At 37.7% G+C, this 16,255-nt stretch overlaps 1 protein-coding gene across 1 annotated transcript in view; it reads right to left on the bottom strand.

Annotated features, from left to right (window-relative positions):
• The window catches only part of LOC126974810 (uncharacterized), a 74,295-nt gene that overhangs the window by 11,477 nt on the left and 46,563 nt on the right, over window positions 1-16,255 (bottom strand). Inside the window, exons 27-39 of the mRNA XM_050822492.1 lie at window positions 15,904-15,979; window positions 15,202-15,381; window positions 13,938-14,027; window positions 13,470-13,571; window positions 12,382-12,528; window positions 11,770-11,912; window positions 10,652-10,843; window positions 8,938-9,042; window positions 5,794-6,011; window positions 5,303-5,402; window positions 4,720-4,793; window positions 2,970-3,168; window positions 2,582-2,685 (exon numbers count right to left, since the gene is read on the bottom strand). Of these exons, the coding sequence (XP_050678449.1) occupies window positions 2,582-2,685; window positions 2,970-3,168; window positions 4,720-4,793; window positions 5,303-5,402; window positions 5,794-6,011; window positions 8,938-9,042; window positions 10,652-10,843; window positions 11,770-11,912; window positions 12,382-12,528; window positions 13,470-13,571; window positions 13,938-14,027; window positions 15,202-15,381; window positions 15,904-15,979 (1,730 nt within the window). The remainder of the gene's footprint in view (window positions 1-2,581; window positions 2,686-2,969; window positions 3,169-4,719; window positions 4,794-5,302; window positions 5,403-5,793; window positions 6,012-8,937; window positions 9,043-10,651; window positions 10,844-11,769; window positions 11,913-12,381; window positions 12,529-13,469; window positions 13,572-13,937; window positions 14,028-15,201; window positions 15,382-15,903; window positions 15,980-16,255) is intronic.

The following is a 16,255-nucleotide window of genomic DNA, read 5'->3' as shown; positions in this document are numbered from 1 at the left end:
TAATTTTTCCTTTTTTGTGTTTCGTCTAATTAGTGTAAGTGGCGCTGTCGAGATAATTGGACAATTAATAAAATAATAATAATATTAACAGCACAATTATTGATATTAGGAGACCGAAACAAAAAGTGTTCTAACTAAAACTCTATTGTCAAAGAACTATGACGAAATTGAACAACTGTTTACCATTCAGTACATCGTATAATACCTGAACGAGCAGTGTATAATATTTAAGTACATTTTCGTACACATAGGTTAGACACACACACATAGGTACATGTTATTTAATTTAGTTTTGTTTCCACTCTGTTTGACATCTTTCTAGTCTTGGTGGATGAGCCGGGCACCCAGAAATACGTGGCCACACTTACCACATGGGCCTTTGCGACTAGCTTGTAATCGTATTTCTTTAAGTCAATAAAAGTATTGTTATTTTAATAATATTTTAATGTGCGTATTAAAATCCAATCCATGTAAAATTAAAAAAAAAATCAGATGTTCAGTTTCTTCTATTTATTATAAAGAAACAATACACGTTATTTATAATTTAATTTCAATTTTCCAAACGTAAATGTTAACGTATTGAGACTCGCATTCGCGATCTGGACCTAATAAAAATGACATAATACATGGGGCATAATAAAAGTTTTGCACTTCTAGCTAATCGGAACTATTTGAATTACGAATATTATATTTTTTGAAATGTTGCAACCTTCTTAGCAATAAAAAAAACAATTTACGGGAAATCATTTGTCAATTTATTTTTTATCACACATCAATGGTCTTCGCACGCAACGAAAATGGAATGAAGTCGAAAAGATTTTAGAGCAATGATTTTAAAAGTTGTCTCTCTCCGCTTGTCTTCAAAATGCTTTTGGGAGAGACCACCTTGCTTGAGCACCGTGAGGCGATGTTTTGCTGAATTTGAGAGAGGTCGGGTTTCTTCACATGACGAATTTCGTGAAGGGCGGCCTTCAACTGCCGTCAACGATAATAATGTCCGCCACATTACAGTTGTACAGTACACAGTTGAAGGCCGCGGCAAATTGAAGAAAACCTGCGGATTACCTATGAGACAATTCGAGGACTATTGGGGATTGGTATGAGTCAAATTCAGAAAATTTTACACGAAGAATTAAAAGTTCGGAAACTTTGTTGACGTTGGATCCCTCATGAATTGAAAGCGGAGCAGAAGTGGGCTCGTGTGGAATGGTGCTCACTGATAATAATGAAGTACGAACACGGACATTCTAATGCTGTTTATGACATTGTCACAGCAGGCGAAACGTGAAATGGTTTTGAATCCGAAAAAAAACAGCAATCTTGTGAATGGATGTTTGAAAATAAGAACAGGCCAACAAAAGTAAGGCAGGCGAGAAACGTTAATAAAAAATGATCGCATTTTTTTTTCTCAGCTACGGGTCCCATCTGCACAATTCCACTTGAAGATCAAAACAGTGTTAATGCCGGGTGGTATTCTACGATTGGCTTACACAGGCTGTTAAAAAGCCATCGTCACCCATCCTGCACATAGCCCCGACCTAGCACCCTGTGATCTCTGTATTTTCCCCAAAATCAAAGATTTGATGAGAGGTTTCACTTTTACCAATTCCAAAGAGGCAGTGATAGCGTTCAATGAGCACGAATAAAACATGTCTTCAGATGTGTGGTCCTCCTGTTTTTAAAAATGGTTCGATCGCTTAAAAAAATGTTTAAAATGTAAAACAGAGTATTTTGAAAAGCAATAAACATAATATTTTGGTTATTACATGTTGTTTTTTTTAAGTTACGCAAAACTTTTAGTGTGACCTACGTATACGACTGTAAATTATCATAATGTATTAAAGCAAATGTTAAGAAGGAAGCCATTTTGTAGATATTGTATTAAAACGTCAATAAAAACAATTTAATTTCTTGAAAAGTCTAATCTTAAGAGACCCTAAATATCGTCCTTAACCAAGCTCGTAGTAACGTAGACAAAAATAAATCTAATGCGTTCGTTTAATTTTCGAAAAAATAACAAAAAGAAAACATGCAAATTATATATAAATGTGAGGACGTGTTGTCGGGATGAAGGACGTCTTTGCTGCTAGAACTCTGGGCGAGCATGTGCTTACAATTTGTTATGTTTTTAAGTGATAGTTAAGGATTAAAACACAAATAAAATTTGAAAAACAAAATTTAACCGAACCCGCGTCCTCTGGCGTTCCGTGCCAGTGCACTGCCAAATGAGCTAACCGTTCGAGTGACGTATCGTCATAAAATCTTGTATGCTTTCTGCAATTCTCAGTTGCCCCCTCAGTCTCAGATTTGCCGAAAAAAGAATCAACCATTTCCTTCTTCAACTTTTTCTAAAGTAAAAACTTCTTTAGCATCGTTGTGATTCATTAAAAGTCGATGAAACGAAAAAAGGGACAGTAAAAAGAGACAGACATATTATAAATTCGTACGTACGGGAGAAAATGAGATAGGAAGAATAAAACAGTGTTTTGGTACCCGGCGATCATAGTTGAAGAACATATTGTCTTGTGTATGACGTGACATGACCTCTCTACTCAGTAAACTGTCATAAGTGAACATTTACCTCACAGTCATCCCCGTGGGTTCCTTCTGCTCCAACTTCCCAGAGTACACCTGCTGCAGGTCATACCTCACGTAGTTCACGCCGAGCACGAAGCGCTTTAGCACCTGCATTAAAACCACCAGTAAAAATCACGTTTATTCTCACAAGGAGTTGTTTTAATTATTTTCCATGCTAAAAACTAGGCGAAAGAAGGCTCAGCGAGAAATATTATTCTCACCATTCTAAATATTTATATCATGTAAAATACAAATTTGAAACTGTCTTCCATTAGTGTGTTGTAGTAAATGCACAACGCCATCTATCGGCTATTTTTTGGGACTAATTTTAACTTGATAGAATATAATACTAGTAAACTTAACATTTAGTTTTACCGCTACACATTTCTTACCTGTAGTGGTAACAACACATCGTCTCCCGGCCTGAACTCGTACCCAAGCGAGCCGAGTGATGCGCTGAACAGCTGACACGCCACGACCATGATCTCGTCCACAGTCCGCCGGGTCCACAGGTGGGGTCGTCGGATGTGGGACATGCAGGCGCCCACTATTGCGCCACAGGACGACTGCAGTAGCGCATCGCGGGTGAACCTGTTTCATGGTTGTTATATTCAAAGTAGGCCATACAAATAAAACTGAAAACAAAATTTTATGAACGTTGCGGGACTGGAACCCGCGACCTTACGCGTTCCGTGCGAGCGCTCTTTCAACTGAGCCAACCGTTCGAGTGACGTATCGTTGATAAAATCTTGTATGCGTTGTTCAACTCTCAGGTTGTGGCTTCATCTACAGGTTCTACTATACAGTTGATTACCTGCTCAATCATAACATTTGCATATTAGGAAATTGACATGAGATGTCGGTCTTGCAAATCTAAACAATTTGTTATGTTTTTAAAGTGATCACTTCTGGGGTTAATCACACAAATAAAATTTTGTCATAATATCGTACAATTAAATTTATTATTATATAGCCTGCGGGCCCGGGCGGTCGCTCTATTCCTAAGGTGCTAACAACCTTTATTTACCAAACAAACGATCTTTAATAATTCTGTAAAATTTCGTAACACGTTTGTTTTGTACATTTTCTGGGAGCATGCAATAAAAGCCCAACTAACGACTGACTAACTCGTTGGCGTGAAAGCCAACCAAACGCAATTATATTCAAATTCAAAATTCCAATTTCAAAAACTTTCTTTAGTGTTAATTCCGCCAATATTTGTTTTTAAAAACAATTCGACACGTGTTTCGCCTCTACATGAGGCATCCTCGGGATGTGTTGTCTCGCCAAAATCTGGCACGAAACTGAATAAAATGAGCCGGAAGCCGCTCTTTTATACCCTCGTCCCATGAAATGAAGCGCTGTGATTGGTCGGCTGTTGTGACGTATTACCCCTTGAAGAGACACGTAACAAAGGTGATGGGACTAAATTTGTTTGTTCATTCAACAATGAAACATGTTATTTTTGTGTTTTATTATTTCTAATTGCTCTAACACATTTAAGCGAAATCCGTTTTCACATGTATGTAAAATATTAAAATTATTATTGTTTCCGAGTGAGTGACCTGTATCAATTAAATGTTTCGCGAAGTGTGATTTTTCGGGATGATTATTCCTAAATTTTGATTTTGGCGAGACAACACCTCTCGAGGATGCCTCGTGTAGAGGTGAAACACGTGTCGAATTGTTTTTAAAAACAAATATTGGCGGAATTAAAATTAAAGAAAACTCAAATCATTGGTATCCAGTGAACGTCTAAAATAATAATAATAATAAGCTAAAATAAATAAAATAACTTTAATCATTTGTATAATATTATATCGTACAATAAAATTTATTTTAGCTTGAAGGTGAGGGTGTTCGCACCATTCCCAATCTGCGGTATCAGTAAAGGCATTTATTTTATAGAAAATTTTACAACATAATAGCAAATTTCTTAACAATTTTATTGAATTTCGTAGCACTAATTATTGTTCTGTAAGTACACTTTCTGGGAGCATGTTGTAAAGGCATATTCATCAATCATCACCCAACAAAAAACTCACTAACGCGTTGAGTTGTCAAGGCGTGAAAGCCAGCCAAACGCAATTACATATTATATAATATTACATAGCTAGCTTTAAATCAGTTCTGTTGGCTTACTTCACCAAATCTGGAGGCCTAGACCCTCGCAGTATAGTTCGACCTCTCGCCGTCTCGACATAAGCAGTTAACACCTGAAATGGGAATTAGAAAATTGTATACTTAAATATAATGTCATAGGCCAAACTGACACGTCGACTTATCAGTCTAAACAGACATGCTATCCGAATCATGGTGGGCACCCTGACGGATCACACATCTCTAAACAAGCACCTTTTCACAATCGCCGTAAAGGACAGTCAGTCATACAATCCTGGAGTGGCCAACCAACGGGCAAAAAACTTAGTGAATACGAGGTTGTTACAGGACACTCACGCATAATTTGATTGTAAGTTTATAATGAGACTAGTCGTCGTTCGCGTACGTATTTTTACACCTTGGGTTACATTACTGGACGTTTCGTGGGGATCCCTAATTTTTTGAAAATGTAATATAGCCTATAACACCCGGGGATAATGTGGCTTCCCAACAGTGAAAGAATTATTCAAATCGCTTCAGTAGTTGCGGAGCCTATTCAATGCAAACAAACAAACAATCAAATCTTTCCTCTTTATAATATTAGTATAGATGAAAAGTTGATTACCTTCCATTCATAACCCTCGTCAGGCACAGCTCCCTGCGCTGTCACAGCGCCTGGAGTCTTCGACAGTTCCCAAAACACCTTCACCGCTGATATCGAATACCTTTATGCAATACAAAAAAACATGAAATTAAACTCGCCCCTGACTCACAAAAACGTTATAGAATGTTTAACAATAATTAGCAGCTAAATGATTATAGTGCGACACGCAAGCGTCCAAATTGGGACACATTTTGACAGTGATTAACTTAGTTTATACTCTAATTGAAGTGACAAAATATACTAGTTGTATTCAGTAAGTATCAAGAAGGAAAAAATGTTTGTAATTTATTTTTTATTTGAATAATGACGACCCAATGGTGTTCCAATTAAATAAAACTTGGTGATCTTCCACGTCTTCCACCCGTACAGCAATACGGTCTTTACGTTGGACCAGAATATCTTGAGCCGTGATTGGTTGCAAGAGTAATGTCATTTAAGTGTTTTATACTCACTTGTTAGGTCCAGGGCGTGCCAGCTTGCTGATGTTGTTCGCGATGGTATCAGCAAGCTGCTCCAGTGTGGAGTACACGACGAGGGCACACGCCCCTCCGGGAGACACGCCTCCCTGAGGCCCCACCGCGTGCGGTTCCCACAGACAGTACGCCTTGTCATCAGCGCCTCGCCATATCGCCACGCAGTAGTCCTTCGCGCAGACAATGCCGTGCTTGTGCTAGAGACATCAAAAGATATTGACCGATCTGCACCAAATGCTGCCCAGGCAAACTTTTCTTTTTTAGTGATATTAAAAAAAATAGCATCCACGGGTTCATTTAGTACCTAGATTTTTCTCGTATTCCCCATTCCAGAATCAAACTCAATAATCTCGCTCGAAGTATTTTTTAAAAAATGGCAAGCTTTGTTTAACGCGCTGTACAGACCGAAAATTGTATTATTTTACTTTTTTGTAAATATATAGTGTATATACACATTAATATATATACTATATTTATTCTGAAAAATTGTTTTTTTATTTATTTACATTGTTTAGGTACCAATTCCACATAAAAATATTTTTGGCCGCGTACATCGTTGAAATACGACTCTGTGCGCTGTCTCAAATCAAATCAAATCAAATCAAAAATATTTTATTTCGTAGCTAAATTGCATTACACTTGAAATATGTAATTTTTTCATACATTTCATTTTCGAAGGCAGATTTCGTTCAAGACGAACTAACAAGAAACTCTAAGTTTGCTCTTTTCAAAACAGAATGGTATAACAGGTTCTTATTTTCAATTAAATTTACAAATCATTTCAATTACAATATATGCAAAGTGATGCAACAAAATACTTAAACGTCAATTACTAAATGCCTTACAAGAGTCAAAAAAATGTAAATTAATAAGTAAAAAAATTGTTATAGTAATTGAGTACACACTTAAAGTACAATACAGTAGATGTATTTCGATTTTCAATTCCAAGATAAAGATTCTTGTTGAGGTAATAAATGGACAGCTAAAATGAGATTTTAAGATTCTTCGTCATGAATACTGTAATCTGGCCATGGGCCATTTTTATACACACCTTTGGATCGCTGCAGCGATAAGTAATGTTTCCATGTTGATATTATACACAATGCAAATCACTTAGCCGAGTATGTTGATGAAAGAAGGTTAGACCAAAACAGAGCTAACTTCAAAAATATTTCAGTGGGTGGGAATAAGGTAACATTTCCCATATTGCCACCGGAGGAATTGACTATCTTTGCAGTAGTAACGTATCAACTAATACTTGCACCTAGGTATAATAGCGAGCATATACGCACCACGGAGATATTTAAAATTCAAAACTATAATGGTCGCCTTAACGACTCTCCGATTTGTCGATGCTAACCAGCAATGTGCAATTAATTCGAACGCACATAAAGGGCAGATATACATCGGCAAAAGTGTATCAATGCTATATTTTAATTGAAGAGAACCATCATGGGCTCGATTTCATTAGCAATTATCATGTCATGTCTTACTGGGCGAAAAACGATCGGCAGTTGCGCCCACGTTGTTTGTCTAGTTTGGTTTTTGGAGTGGTCTAGGCACCAAGACGTTGTGAGGCGCCCTGCTTTATTCTTAGACTCGGTAATTATAGACAATTGATTATTAAAGTATTGAAATGAAATGAAATGATTTATTTGTATGAATCGTGGTAACATAGTTGTTAACAATTGATAGGTGCACAGCATAATTCCCCAATACATCGTTATACAAATATTTGATTGTGATTGGAATTTTTTTATATGTCATTAATACACATTGCTTCGCTTTAATTCAATAAATATAATATATATATATATAAAAATGAATTGCTGTTCGTTAGTCTCGCTAAAACTCGAGAACGGCTGGACCGATTTGGCAAATTTTGGTCTTGAATTATTTGTGGAAGTCTAGAGAAGGTTTAAATTTTGAATAAATAGGAAAATGCTGCTAAATTAAATAAAAACAACATGTTTGTTTTTCCTTTGATGTGTCCATACATAATTTATATGAGAGAATTTATTGACGCACGGTTTGACAGTTCTGCTGTGAAAAAATTTCATTACGACAGCAGGGTGCATATTTTACGAAGTAATTTTTGATGTTATGATATATTATTGACAAATTCATATAAAAACATTATTTTATTTATTATATACAGAACGTCTGTCGGGTCAACTAGTCTATATATATAAAAATGAATTGCTGTTTTTTTTTTTTTTTTATGATAATGAGGGACGAGACGAGCAGGACGTTCAGCTGATGGTAATTGATACGCCATGCCCATTACAACGCACTGCCGCTCAGGATTCTCGAAAAACCCAAAAATTCTGAGCGGCACTACAATTGCGTTTGTCACTTTGAGACATAAGATGTTAAGCCTCATTTGCCCAGTAATTTCACTAGCTACGGCGCCCTTCAGACCGAAACACAGTAATGCTTACACATTACTGCTTCACGGCAGAAATAGGCGCCGTTGTGGTACACATAATCTAGCCGGCTTCCTGTGCGATGGAGCCTCCCACTGGTACTGTTCGTTAGTCTCGCTAAAACTCGAGAACGGCTGGATCGATTTGGCTAATTTTGGTCTTGAATTATTTGTGGAAGCCCAGAGAAGGTTTAAAAGGTGAAAAAATCTGAAAATGCTCGGAATTAAATAAAAATAACAATTTTGTTATTCCTTTGATGTGTCCCCCGTTGTTCACAAATCAAATAGAAAGAATAGTTTAAAATGAATAACTAAACAAAATCTTTATACCGTTCGAGCTTTCTCCGGAGGTAAAAAAAAAATAATTTTAGTTACCTATAGTTGGTAGATTTTATGTACGATTTACTATTTGGTAGGTCTGAGAATCAGTCGTCATCTGTTTTTTACACCCCAAATCATGTTCTTCATTTAAACGCTCTATAAACGGCACAGTCACATTTATACCATCGGTCAGTTCTCTCATTTGTCTTGCTATTCCATAAAAGTGCAAAAATTCCATCTGAACACATATTTATATATAAACTATATTCTATATATATATATATTTATTATAATTACAGACTTACGTATCGTTCGAAATATTCTATTTTTATGCTGACCGTTTCTAACCATAATACTGATTTAGTCAATTCATGTACCGTTTCGAAAAACTTCGCAATCCCTCTCCTCAAGTTTAGCACAAAGCCGGTTGGTCCGGCCTTGATGTCTCCAACCACTGCATCAGTCTCCACCTCCAGTTTCACCTAAGAATCAATGATAAAAATATTACATTAGCGTTCTTTTTTCATATAAAAAGTGGTGAGGCAATAGCCTATGGTGATCCGAAACACCAGGGGTCAATAGATGCGTTTGCGTCAGCCTTTAAAAGGCATAAAAGGCATTATTTTCTCAAAATATTTTCCTTTAGAATTCTTTTTGATGTCATTTCTAATAACTACTAGATACTACTACCGCTTCGGAAACAAATGGCGCTCTGACTCTCTCAGAGCGCCAGAGAAGAGGCGCAAGAAACTCTCCCAGCATTCTTTTTTTGCGCTCTTTTCAATAAAAATATACAATATTGTACAGCCATTTCTATCGCTATAAAATAATCACAATCTAGTCCCAGGCTGTCCGATCATTTAGATATTCAGCAGTGGAGTAATAGGATTTACGACAAGGCCATTTTTTTTATAAAACATTTTAATTTATTGTTATAGATAATGCCTGAACAGTGGCTGGGACTTTATTATAGAAGTGTATACAATTTAAGTCAAAGGCAAATAAACTCTATTCAATTAGGCTTAAACTAATTCAGCTTTTGAATCGTCACTATAAATATTTTTAAATTAGTGAATCTACTATATATTCGGAAAAAGTAGAGCTCGTAAAGAAGAACATACAAGAAACTCAACGGCCACTCCTTTCAATTAATAGAGTATAATGGCTGTAATATTATACAAAACAAATTAGTTTGTAAGATGCTGCATCCAATATATGAATCGTGTTCAATGTTAAAAGCGTTTTAAATATCAAATATTTCATGAAAATAAAAGAACAAATTGTATAAATGTAAAATGTCGTATATTGGATGCATCAACCTTTAGAGCTTGAATTTATTGTTGTTTGTGTAAGAATGCTTCGTGAACATGATGATCGTTATTACTAGTATGTTGGGAGTAGGCACTAAGATTGAAGGTCCCTTAGTCGTATCGGTTCGGGAAACCGGTAATTGATTGTACAAAGTGGCTATGCGAGGCAAGACGTTCCACGCAAAACACACAGTTGTTAAATGCTAGACGTCAACATAATGCGGGTGAAATTTTGCATTTTGACGTAATGCCTATGGTTTTTCACTTGTTTGTATTCTGTCTCTCTACATGACGATCTATTCAAATGTTAACAGCACAAGCACCATGATATGCTCAAAGAAAAGTGCAATCTACTTTTAGTCACCCTGCCTCATCCTACATATGGCCAAACCTCAACATAGACTTAGCCCTATGCTTCACCGGGGCATAAAAATAATAGGGAAGTTCCAGCCTCAAGGGTGTCAGAAGCGACTAAGGGGATTTACCAGTGGGTGGCTTCTTTAGATAGGATGCCGGCTAGATTGTGGCTACCACGATGGCGATTTTTTCTGCCATGGAGCAGTAATGTGTAAGCATTATTGTGTTTCTGTCTGAAGGGCGCCGTAGCCAGTGAAATTACTGAGCAAATGAGACTTAACATCTTATGTCTCAAGGTGATGAGCGATGAAGATTCCTGATGAAGATTTCAGTACTGCATTGTAATGGCCATGGCGCATCAATTACCGTCAGCTGAATGTCCTGCTCGTCTCGTCTCTTGTCTTAAAAAGTAGAAATTACTCACATTAAAGCTTGTGAGATGGAAGTTTTCCACCAGCTCATTAGCCTTCAGCTTGGGCGGCTCGGACGCTCGCGGCAAAGACATCGTGTAGAGGCGGTCGCCGTACTTCAGCATGCTGTCCAGTAGGGACGTCTTCCAGTGGATATGTGGTTCAATGTGGTCCACGACAATGCCCATTGCAGCGTTGGCGACATCCTGTTACATTAATTATAGGTAGAATAAGATAATATTCCATTTAAAGCTGCACCAAGTACAGGCTTTCCAAATTTTAAGTTAATGCCAGAACCGCGGTCACCTAGAAGGCAAAACTTGATTGGCTTTCAAAAAATTGAGTGTTTGGTAAAATGCAAAAGTATCCTGAAATGGTAGGAAATAATCGAAGTTTCTAGCATAATTAACGAGTTCCAAATTTAAATTCAAACACTTACAAAATTTTCGGCCAGACTGGTTATGATGTGAAAAAAAAAGCAGTCAATTTCTTGAAATTTTTCGGGTAAGGATTCTCTTGAACAGTAATTTTCAATGTATCCAACTATTGGGTTCTAATATATCATTTCATTTTGGAAAAGGGGCATGTTGTCCAAAATAGTTGGATAACTGTGTGCTCTAGGATATAAGCTATAAGTAGAGTTAATAGCCCTTAAAGCACATAAAATATATTGCTATCAGAAGCTTTGCCCTGTAGAAGTATACCTTTAGACTTAATACTGATAAAGTAACTAAAGTAAAAGTAAAGTGTCAATTGGCAGGGCAAAAAGCTCGTAGGACAGATGGCCGTTAGTGTAAAAAAGTCATCGAATAGTGACCACGTACTGGAAGACGCTGTGTTGGTAGTCCCCCACAAAATGGACCTATGATCTGATCAACATCGTCGAAATAGGTTGGATGACGGCAACGTAGGACCAACCGTCGTGGAGATCTTTGGGGGACGTCTTTCGCCTGAAGTAAAGTAAACTAGGTGAATGGCTCTCCTAGTTTACGTGTCCTTGTCAGTCCATTGGGAATCCTTAAACTGCATATGCTGCAGATCTGATTCAATTTGCTAACCATTCGTGTATTTCTTCGCCATAATTGTAATTAGGATCTTACAGAAAAATAATGATCAATGGATTCATTCATACCTGGTTATCTCTGTTCGGCTGGTCCATGAAATAGTTCTCATTCTGAGCCACTCTGCCCCTCACAGAGGCCACAGCCCTGCCCAGCTTCGTGAAGTACTTGCCAATGGCGGCGTCATCCAGGGGATCAATCAACACATCTCCCTCTAGAAGAAAGCACCAGAAATAGTTTCAATTGAGTAATTGTTTTTGCTGCAGACAGATGTGTCATGGCAAAATTGACTGACAGTGCCCTCTTCATTTTTGTATGCTTAGTTTTGGGTTTTCCCAGGTGTCAGATAATTTAAGCGCGTCTTTTATATTTCAATTTGGATGTTTTTAATTGAGCTGTTTGGAATTTTTGAATATTGATAGATGGCCCTGCAAAAGTTACAGCACATAGGGTAAATAAATAACGACAAAAATGTAATTTATCTACATCAACAATAGAACCTTAAAACTTAGCAGAAATGACCAAAGAAGCTAATTTATTGCAAACTCTGCGACATCAGAGACCAATATAATATGTGTTATGAATATTTTTTTTTGTAAAAGCTATTGATATTAATGTATATTGTGTTAACACAGTTGATTATTTTTCACCAAGCGAAGCTACATCATCATTATTCATCTCACCCTCTTCATCGCCCAGGTCCTCGTCACCCTTCTTGGCGCCGGGTGACTTCCTCTCCTTCAAAACCGAAGTGAGCTCGTTGATGATCTTCACTGGATACAGCTTGTACGGCGCGAGGCATTGCTTCCTGTCCAGACCGCCTTGAAGCGCTGTTCAAATAAGAAGAATATTCAAATTCTAATATTTTTATTCATAATCGGATATTATATCACTTATTGACAATTGTAAAAAGTATGCCTCAGGCCTGAGAGGAACGGGCGCAAGGAACTCAGCAAGCTACTTTTTTTTCATAAAAATATGGTTAAAATGTAATATCGTACAATAAAATTTATTATTTGATAGCCTGATGGCGGTCGCCCCTTTCCCAATCTGTGGTATCATTGGGAAAGTCATCAGAGACAGCAAGAGGCGCGCTTTATTTGAAGGTACCCGTATCGTATCATCCTGGAAACACCGCACATGGAAGCTCTTTCCACAGTTTCGTAGTACGTGGAAGAAAGTTCCTTAAAAACCGCACTGTGGAGGAACGCCACACATCCAGACGGTGGGGACGATATCCTAATTTATGGCGTGTCGGGGAATTGTGTTTCCAAAATTTAATAAAATCAAACAGCTCTTCGATACAGTCCCGGTGATAAATGCGGTAGAAGACACACAATGAAGCGACGTCCCTACGCAACGCCAAGTTATCTATTAAATTGATTATTAATGTTGTGTTTGCACGATCATTTGTTTTCGGCACCCAGTCATTGAATGTAACTAAAAACAGCAGCAAACATGTTGTCAGGGAAATTCTATTCATTTTCTGCATTTCAATTCGACTGTGGCAAGAAACATAGATCCGCATTCCAAATACCTGAATAAAACAATTTCAAGTGTGTTTGTCACAGTCTTGATAAATATAAGTACATAAAAGAGACAACAAATCTTGATCACGGATTGCGTTTTGAAACGCCTTCTAAGATACGAATCTTAGTGTCAGTAGACGTCAAGTCGAATTATGGTAACATTGGAAACAGAAGCTGCTGGGCTGTTCGAGAAGATTCTATACGGGGATAATTATATTGAGAAAATCATAAAGATTACTTACTGAGCTTGTCAATGAACTCCCCAGGACTGGCGAACACCATCAGAACTGGGCAGGACTCAGGGGGCACATACTCAGGTTCTGGTTCAGGTTTTTCTTCTCCCTCTGGACATAAAAATAGATAACACATATTATGAAGAGTTAGATAATGTTAATAAGGAGTGTGCTACCTCCCAATATTGAAGTTTTTGTTTTGGAAACAAACGAGCTCATCTGATGCTTTGGCCAGCCTTTAATGTAAATACACATTTCTATGAGAGTTGGCATGTGGTTTTGACCCGTAAAAACCTCGCTAAATGTTCATGAATACATTTGCTTTAGACTAGTTCCTTCAGTTTAACTTACATACTCCTATAAATTATGAAGATTGACCAGCTGGTAGTTAACCTGTAGTCACTAGTCTCTTCGTCATTACATTCCCCTTCTTATTCCTGAAGGTATTTAATTACTTACTCAGCAAGTAAGCCATACCTCCTTCTCCTTCGTCCTCTTCTTCTTCATCACCACCGCCTCCTTCGCCGGACATTTCGTCCTTGATACGTTGCAGTCTTATTTCATCACCTATAAATTTTTATTATTAATAATTATTAGTCGTAGACTAAATCTGATCAAACTTTTATGAAATGATCCGCCGGATCAGGATGCCGGCTAGATTACTAGAGTACCACAAAGGCGTCTTTTTCTGTCGTGAAGCAGTAATGTGTAAGTGTTATTGTGTTATTATTATATTCACACATTATAGAAGTGCAGTTTTCATGGACCTGTCTCTACGGTAAGCGTGTTGTTAACTGTGAATGGGCTATAGGCTTGGAGCATCCCCTCTTAAATTCCTGTCAAGGACTTTCTCGATACCCTTGAGGAGGGAGGTAGGAAGACTTATGGGCCTGATGGAGCTTGGCAATGAGTAGTCCTTTCTTTCGGTTTCTTTAGCCCTAATCTAATGTTCGGGAAGATAACCCCAGTCAAAACTTGCCTAGTATATCTTGACTAGAAGCGGTACGAATATGTCCACGCTGTTTAGTATAAGCACCGGAAATCTAATCTGCTTGACTTTATAAATCAAGATTTCAGCGTTTTAATAGTCTTGTTTACGTCCCAGGCGGTGTAAGAAATGGGCAGCTTCCTCCGTAGGTTTCGGTGATGACATCCGTGGCTGTAGATGTCTAGCCTGCCCATGCCACGATAGAGAAAATCGATCCCTTTGGCTCCCTTTTACTGTCCAACTAGACTCTGAGTATCTACTCCCGCTGGACCGTTGTGATATATCCATATCCTGGGTTTATTTCCCCGTTCGTGCTGGGGATTTGTGATCGAAAACGACTGCATAGCAATAATATTTCGCAATAACCTATACAACGAATCAGCGGGCTCCATTGTACAGCACAGGTTATGCTTCTTTAACCCACCATGCCTACATTTCTCATAAGCCAAATTCCACTAATAGACATCACGTCAAAAAGCGAAATTCGAATTATGTTGCCGTCTGTCATTCTACATCCGCGTGGCGTGCGAGAAACTTTTTGACCCATGACAGAGGTACTGCTTTAAATCATCTGGCATTCCAACTTATTATCAAACCATTGTTTGTCTCTTGACAATGACAAAAATTAAATTGATAGTAGATTAAGAAGCCTTGTGGAGACTGGACTATGGATATTGCTGTTTGTTATTGCAAAGTACATAATAACTCACTACATCTTCATGTTCAACAATCATAGTGAAAACAACCACCAACCTTTCTTGATCCTCTGTGAAGTGAGCATTCCCTTGTTGAGCGTGGGTGCCGGATCGAAAGCCACCACCTTACCGCCGGCTCTCATCCAGACGCCCATCTGGTGGTAATCACCATACAGCAAGTACACTGATGTAGGCTTTGTGTCGTCATTCCACGCCTTAAATAGCGCGTCCTTTATTTCTGTAAACATTCAAATATTTTTATTCCCAATCGGATCCATTCGGAACAGAAACGCCTCGGGCCTGAGAAAAACGGACAACAACTCAGTAAGCCTATTTTAAAAGAACAGTTAAAGACAATAATACGAAGTCAATCAGAATGGTATTGAAGCTTATAAGAGAAGAAAAAAAATCTCAACCTCAAGCATAATACTTTACCAAGTTAGCTAAAAGTGAAAAACATGCGACCACTATATTTTACGTAAGCATATACCAATGTAAAACGAATATTCCCTATAGGTCGTGTCACCGCTTACCGTAATTCCTACAGGCCACACAATGGCTAGGATTCCTAGTTCTACAAAGGAGTTCTATTGCTTACCTTCCGGCTTCATCACCAATTCACTAGATGATACTTCTATAATACTATTTTCATCAGAACAGAAGTACTTAATGGTCGCATATCATTCTTGTCGCGCGCGAACAATACTAATAAAACGCCCAAACGGTTAAAGTTATTTTCTAAATACAATAAAATACCAACGTTTCATGGGCTCTTCCTTTTCCTCTTCTTCCAAACCTTCGCCGATCTCCTTTTCTTCACCCTCTTCCTCACCTTCCTGAAAAAAATTGCCGGTCATATAAATCTGAGCGACGAAAAGTATAGTTCTTGAGTCGGCATTCGACAAAAAGTTTAAAAAATCTCGAAAATTACAATAATTTGCGACACATATAGTGTTCGCGTAGGGCTAAAGTTTTTCGGCTGGATTGCTTATGGGTGGACCAAAAGTCCATTCATAATTGGAATGATGATTAAAAAAAACTAATTACAGTAGATCAAAATTGTTTATTGTTTTCGATACTAAACAAAAGGGGAATTTATTTCTTAAAAATCA

Source organism: Leptidea sinapis, chromosome 33 (assembly GCF_905404315.1).
Source record: "Leptidea sinapis chromosome 33, ilLepSina1.1, whole genome shotgun sequence".
In the NCBI taxonomy this organism is placed as follows: Eukaryota; Metazoa; Arthropoda; class Insecta; order Lepidoptera; family Pieridae; genus Leptidea; species Leptidea sinapis.
This window is presented reverse-complemented; position numbering and strand designations above follow the sequence as displayed.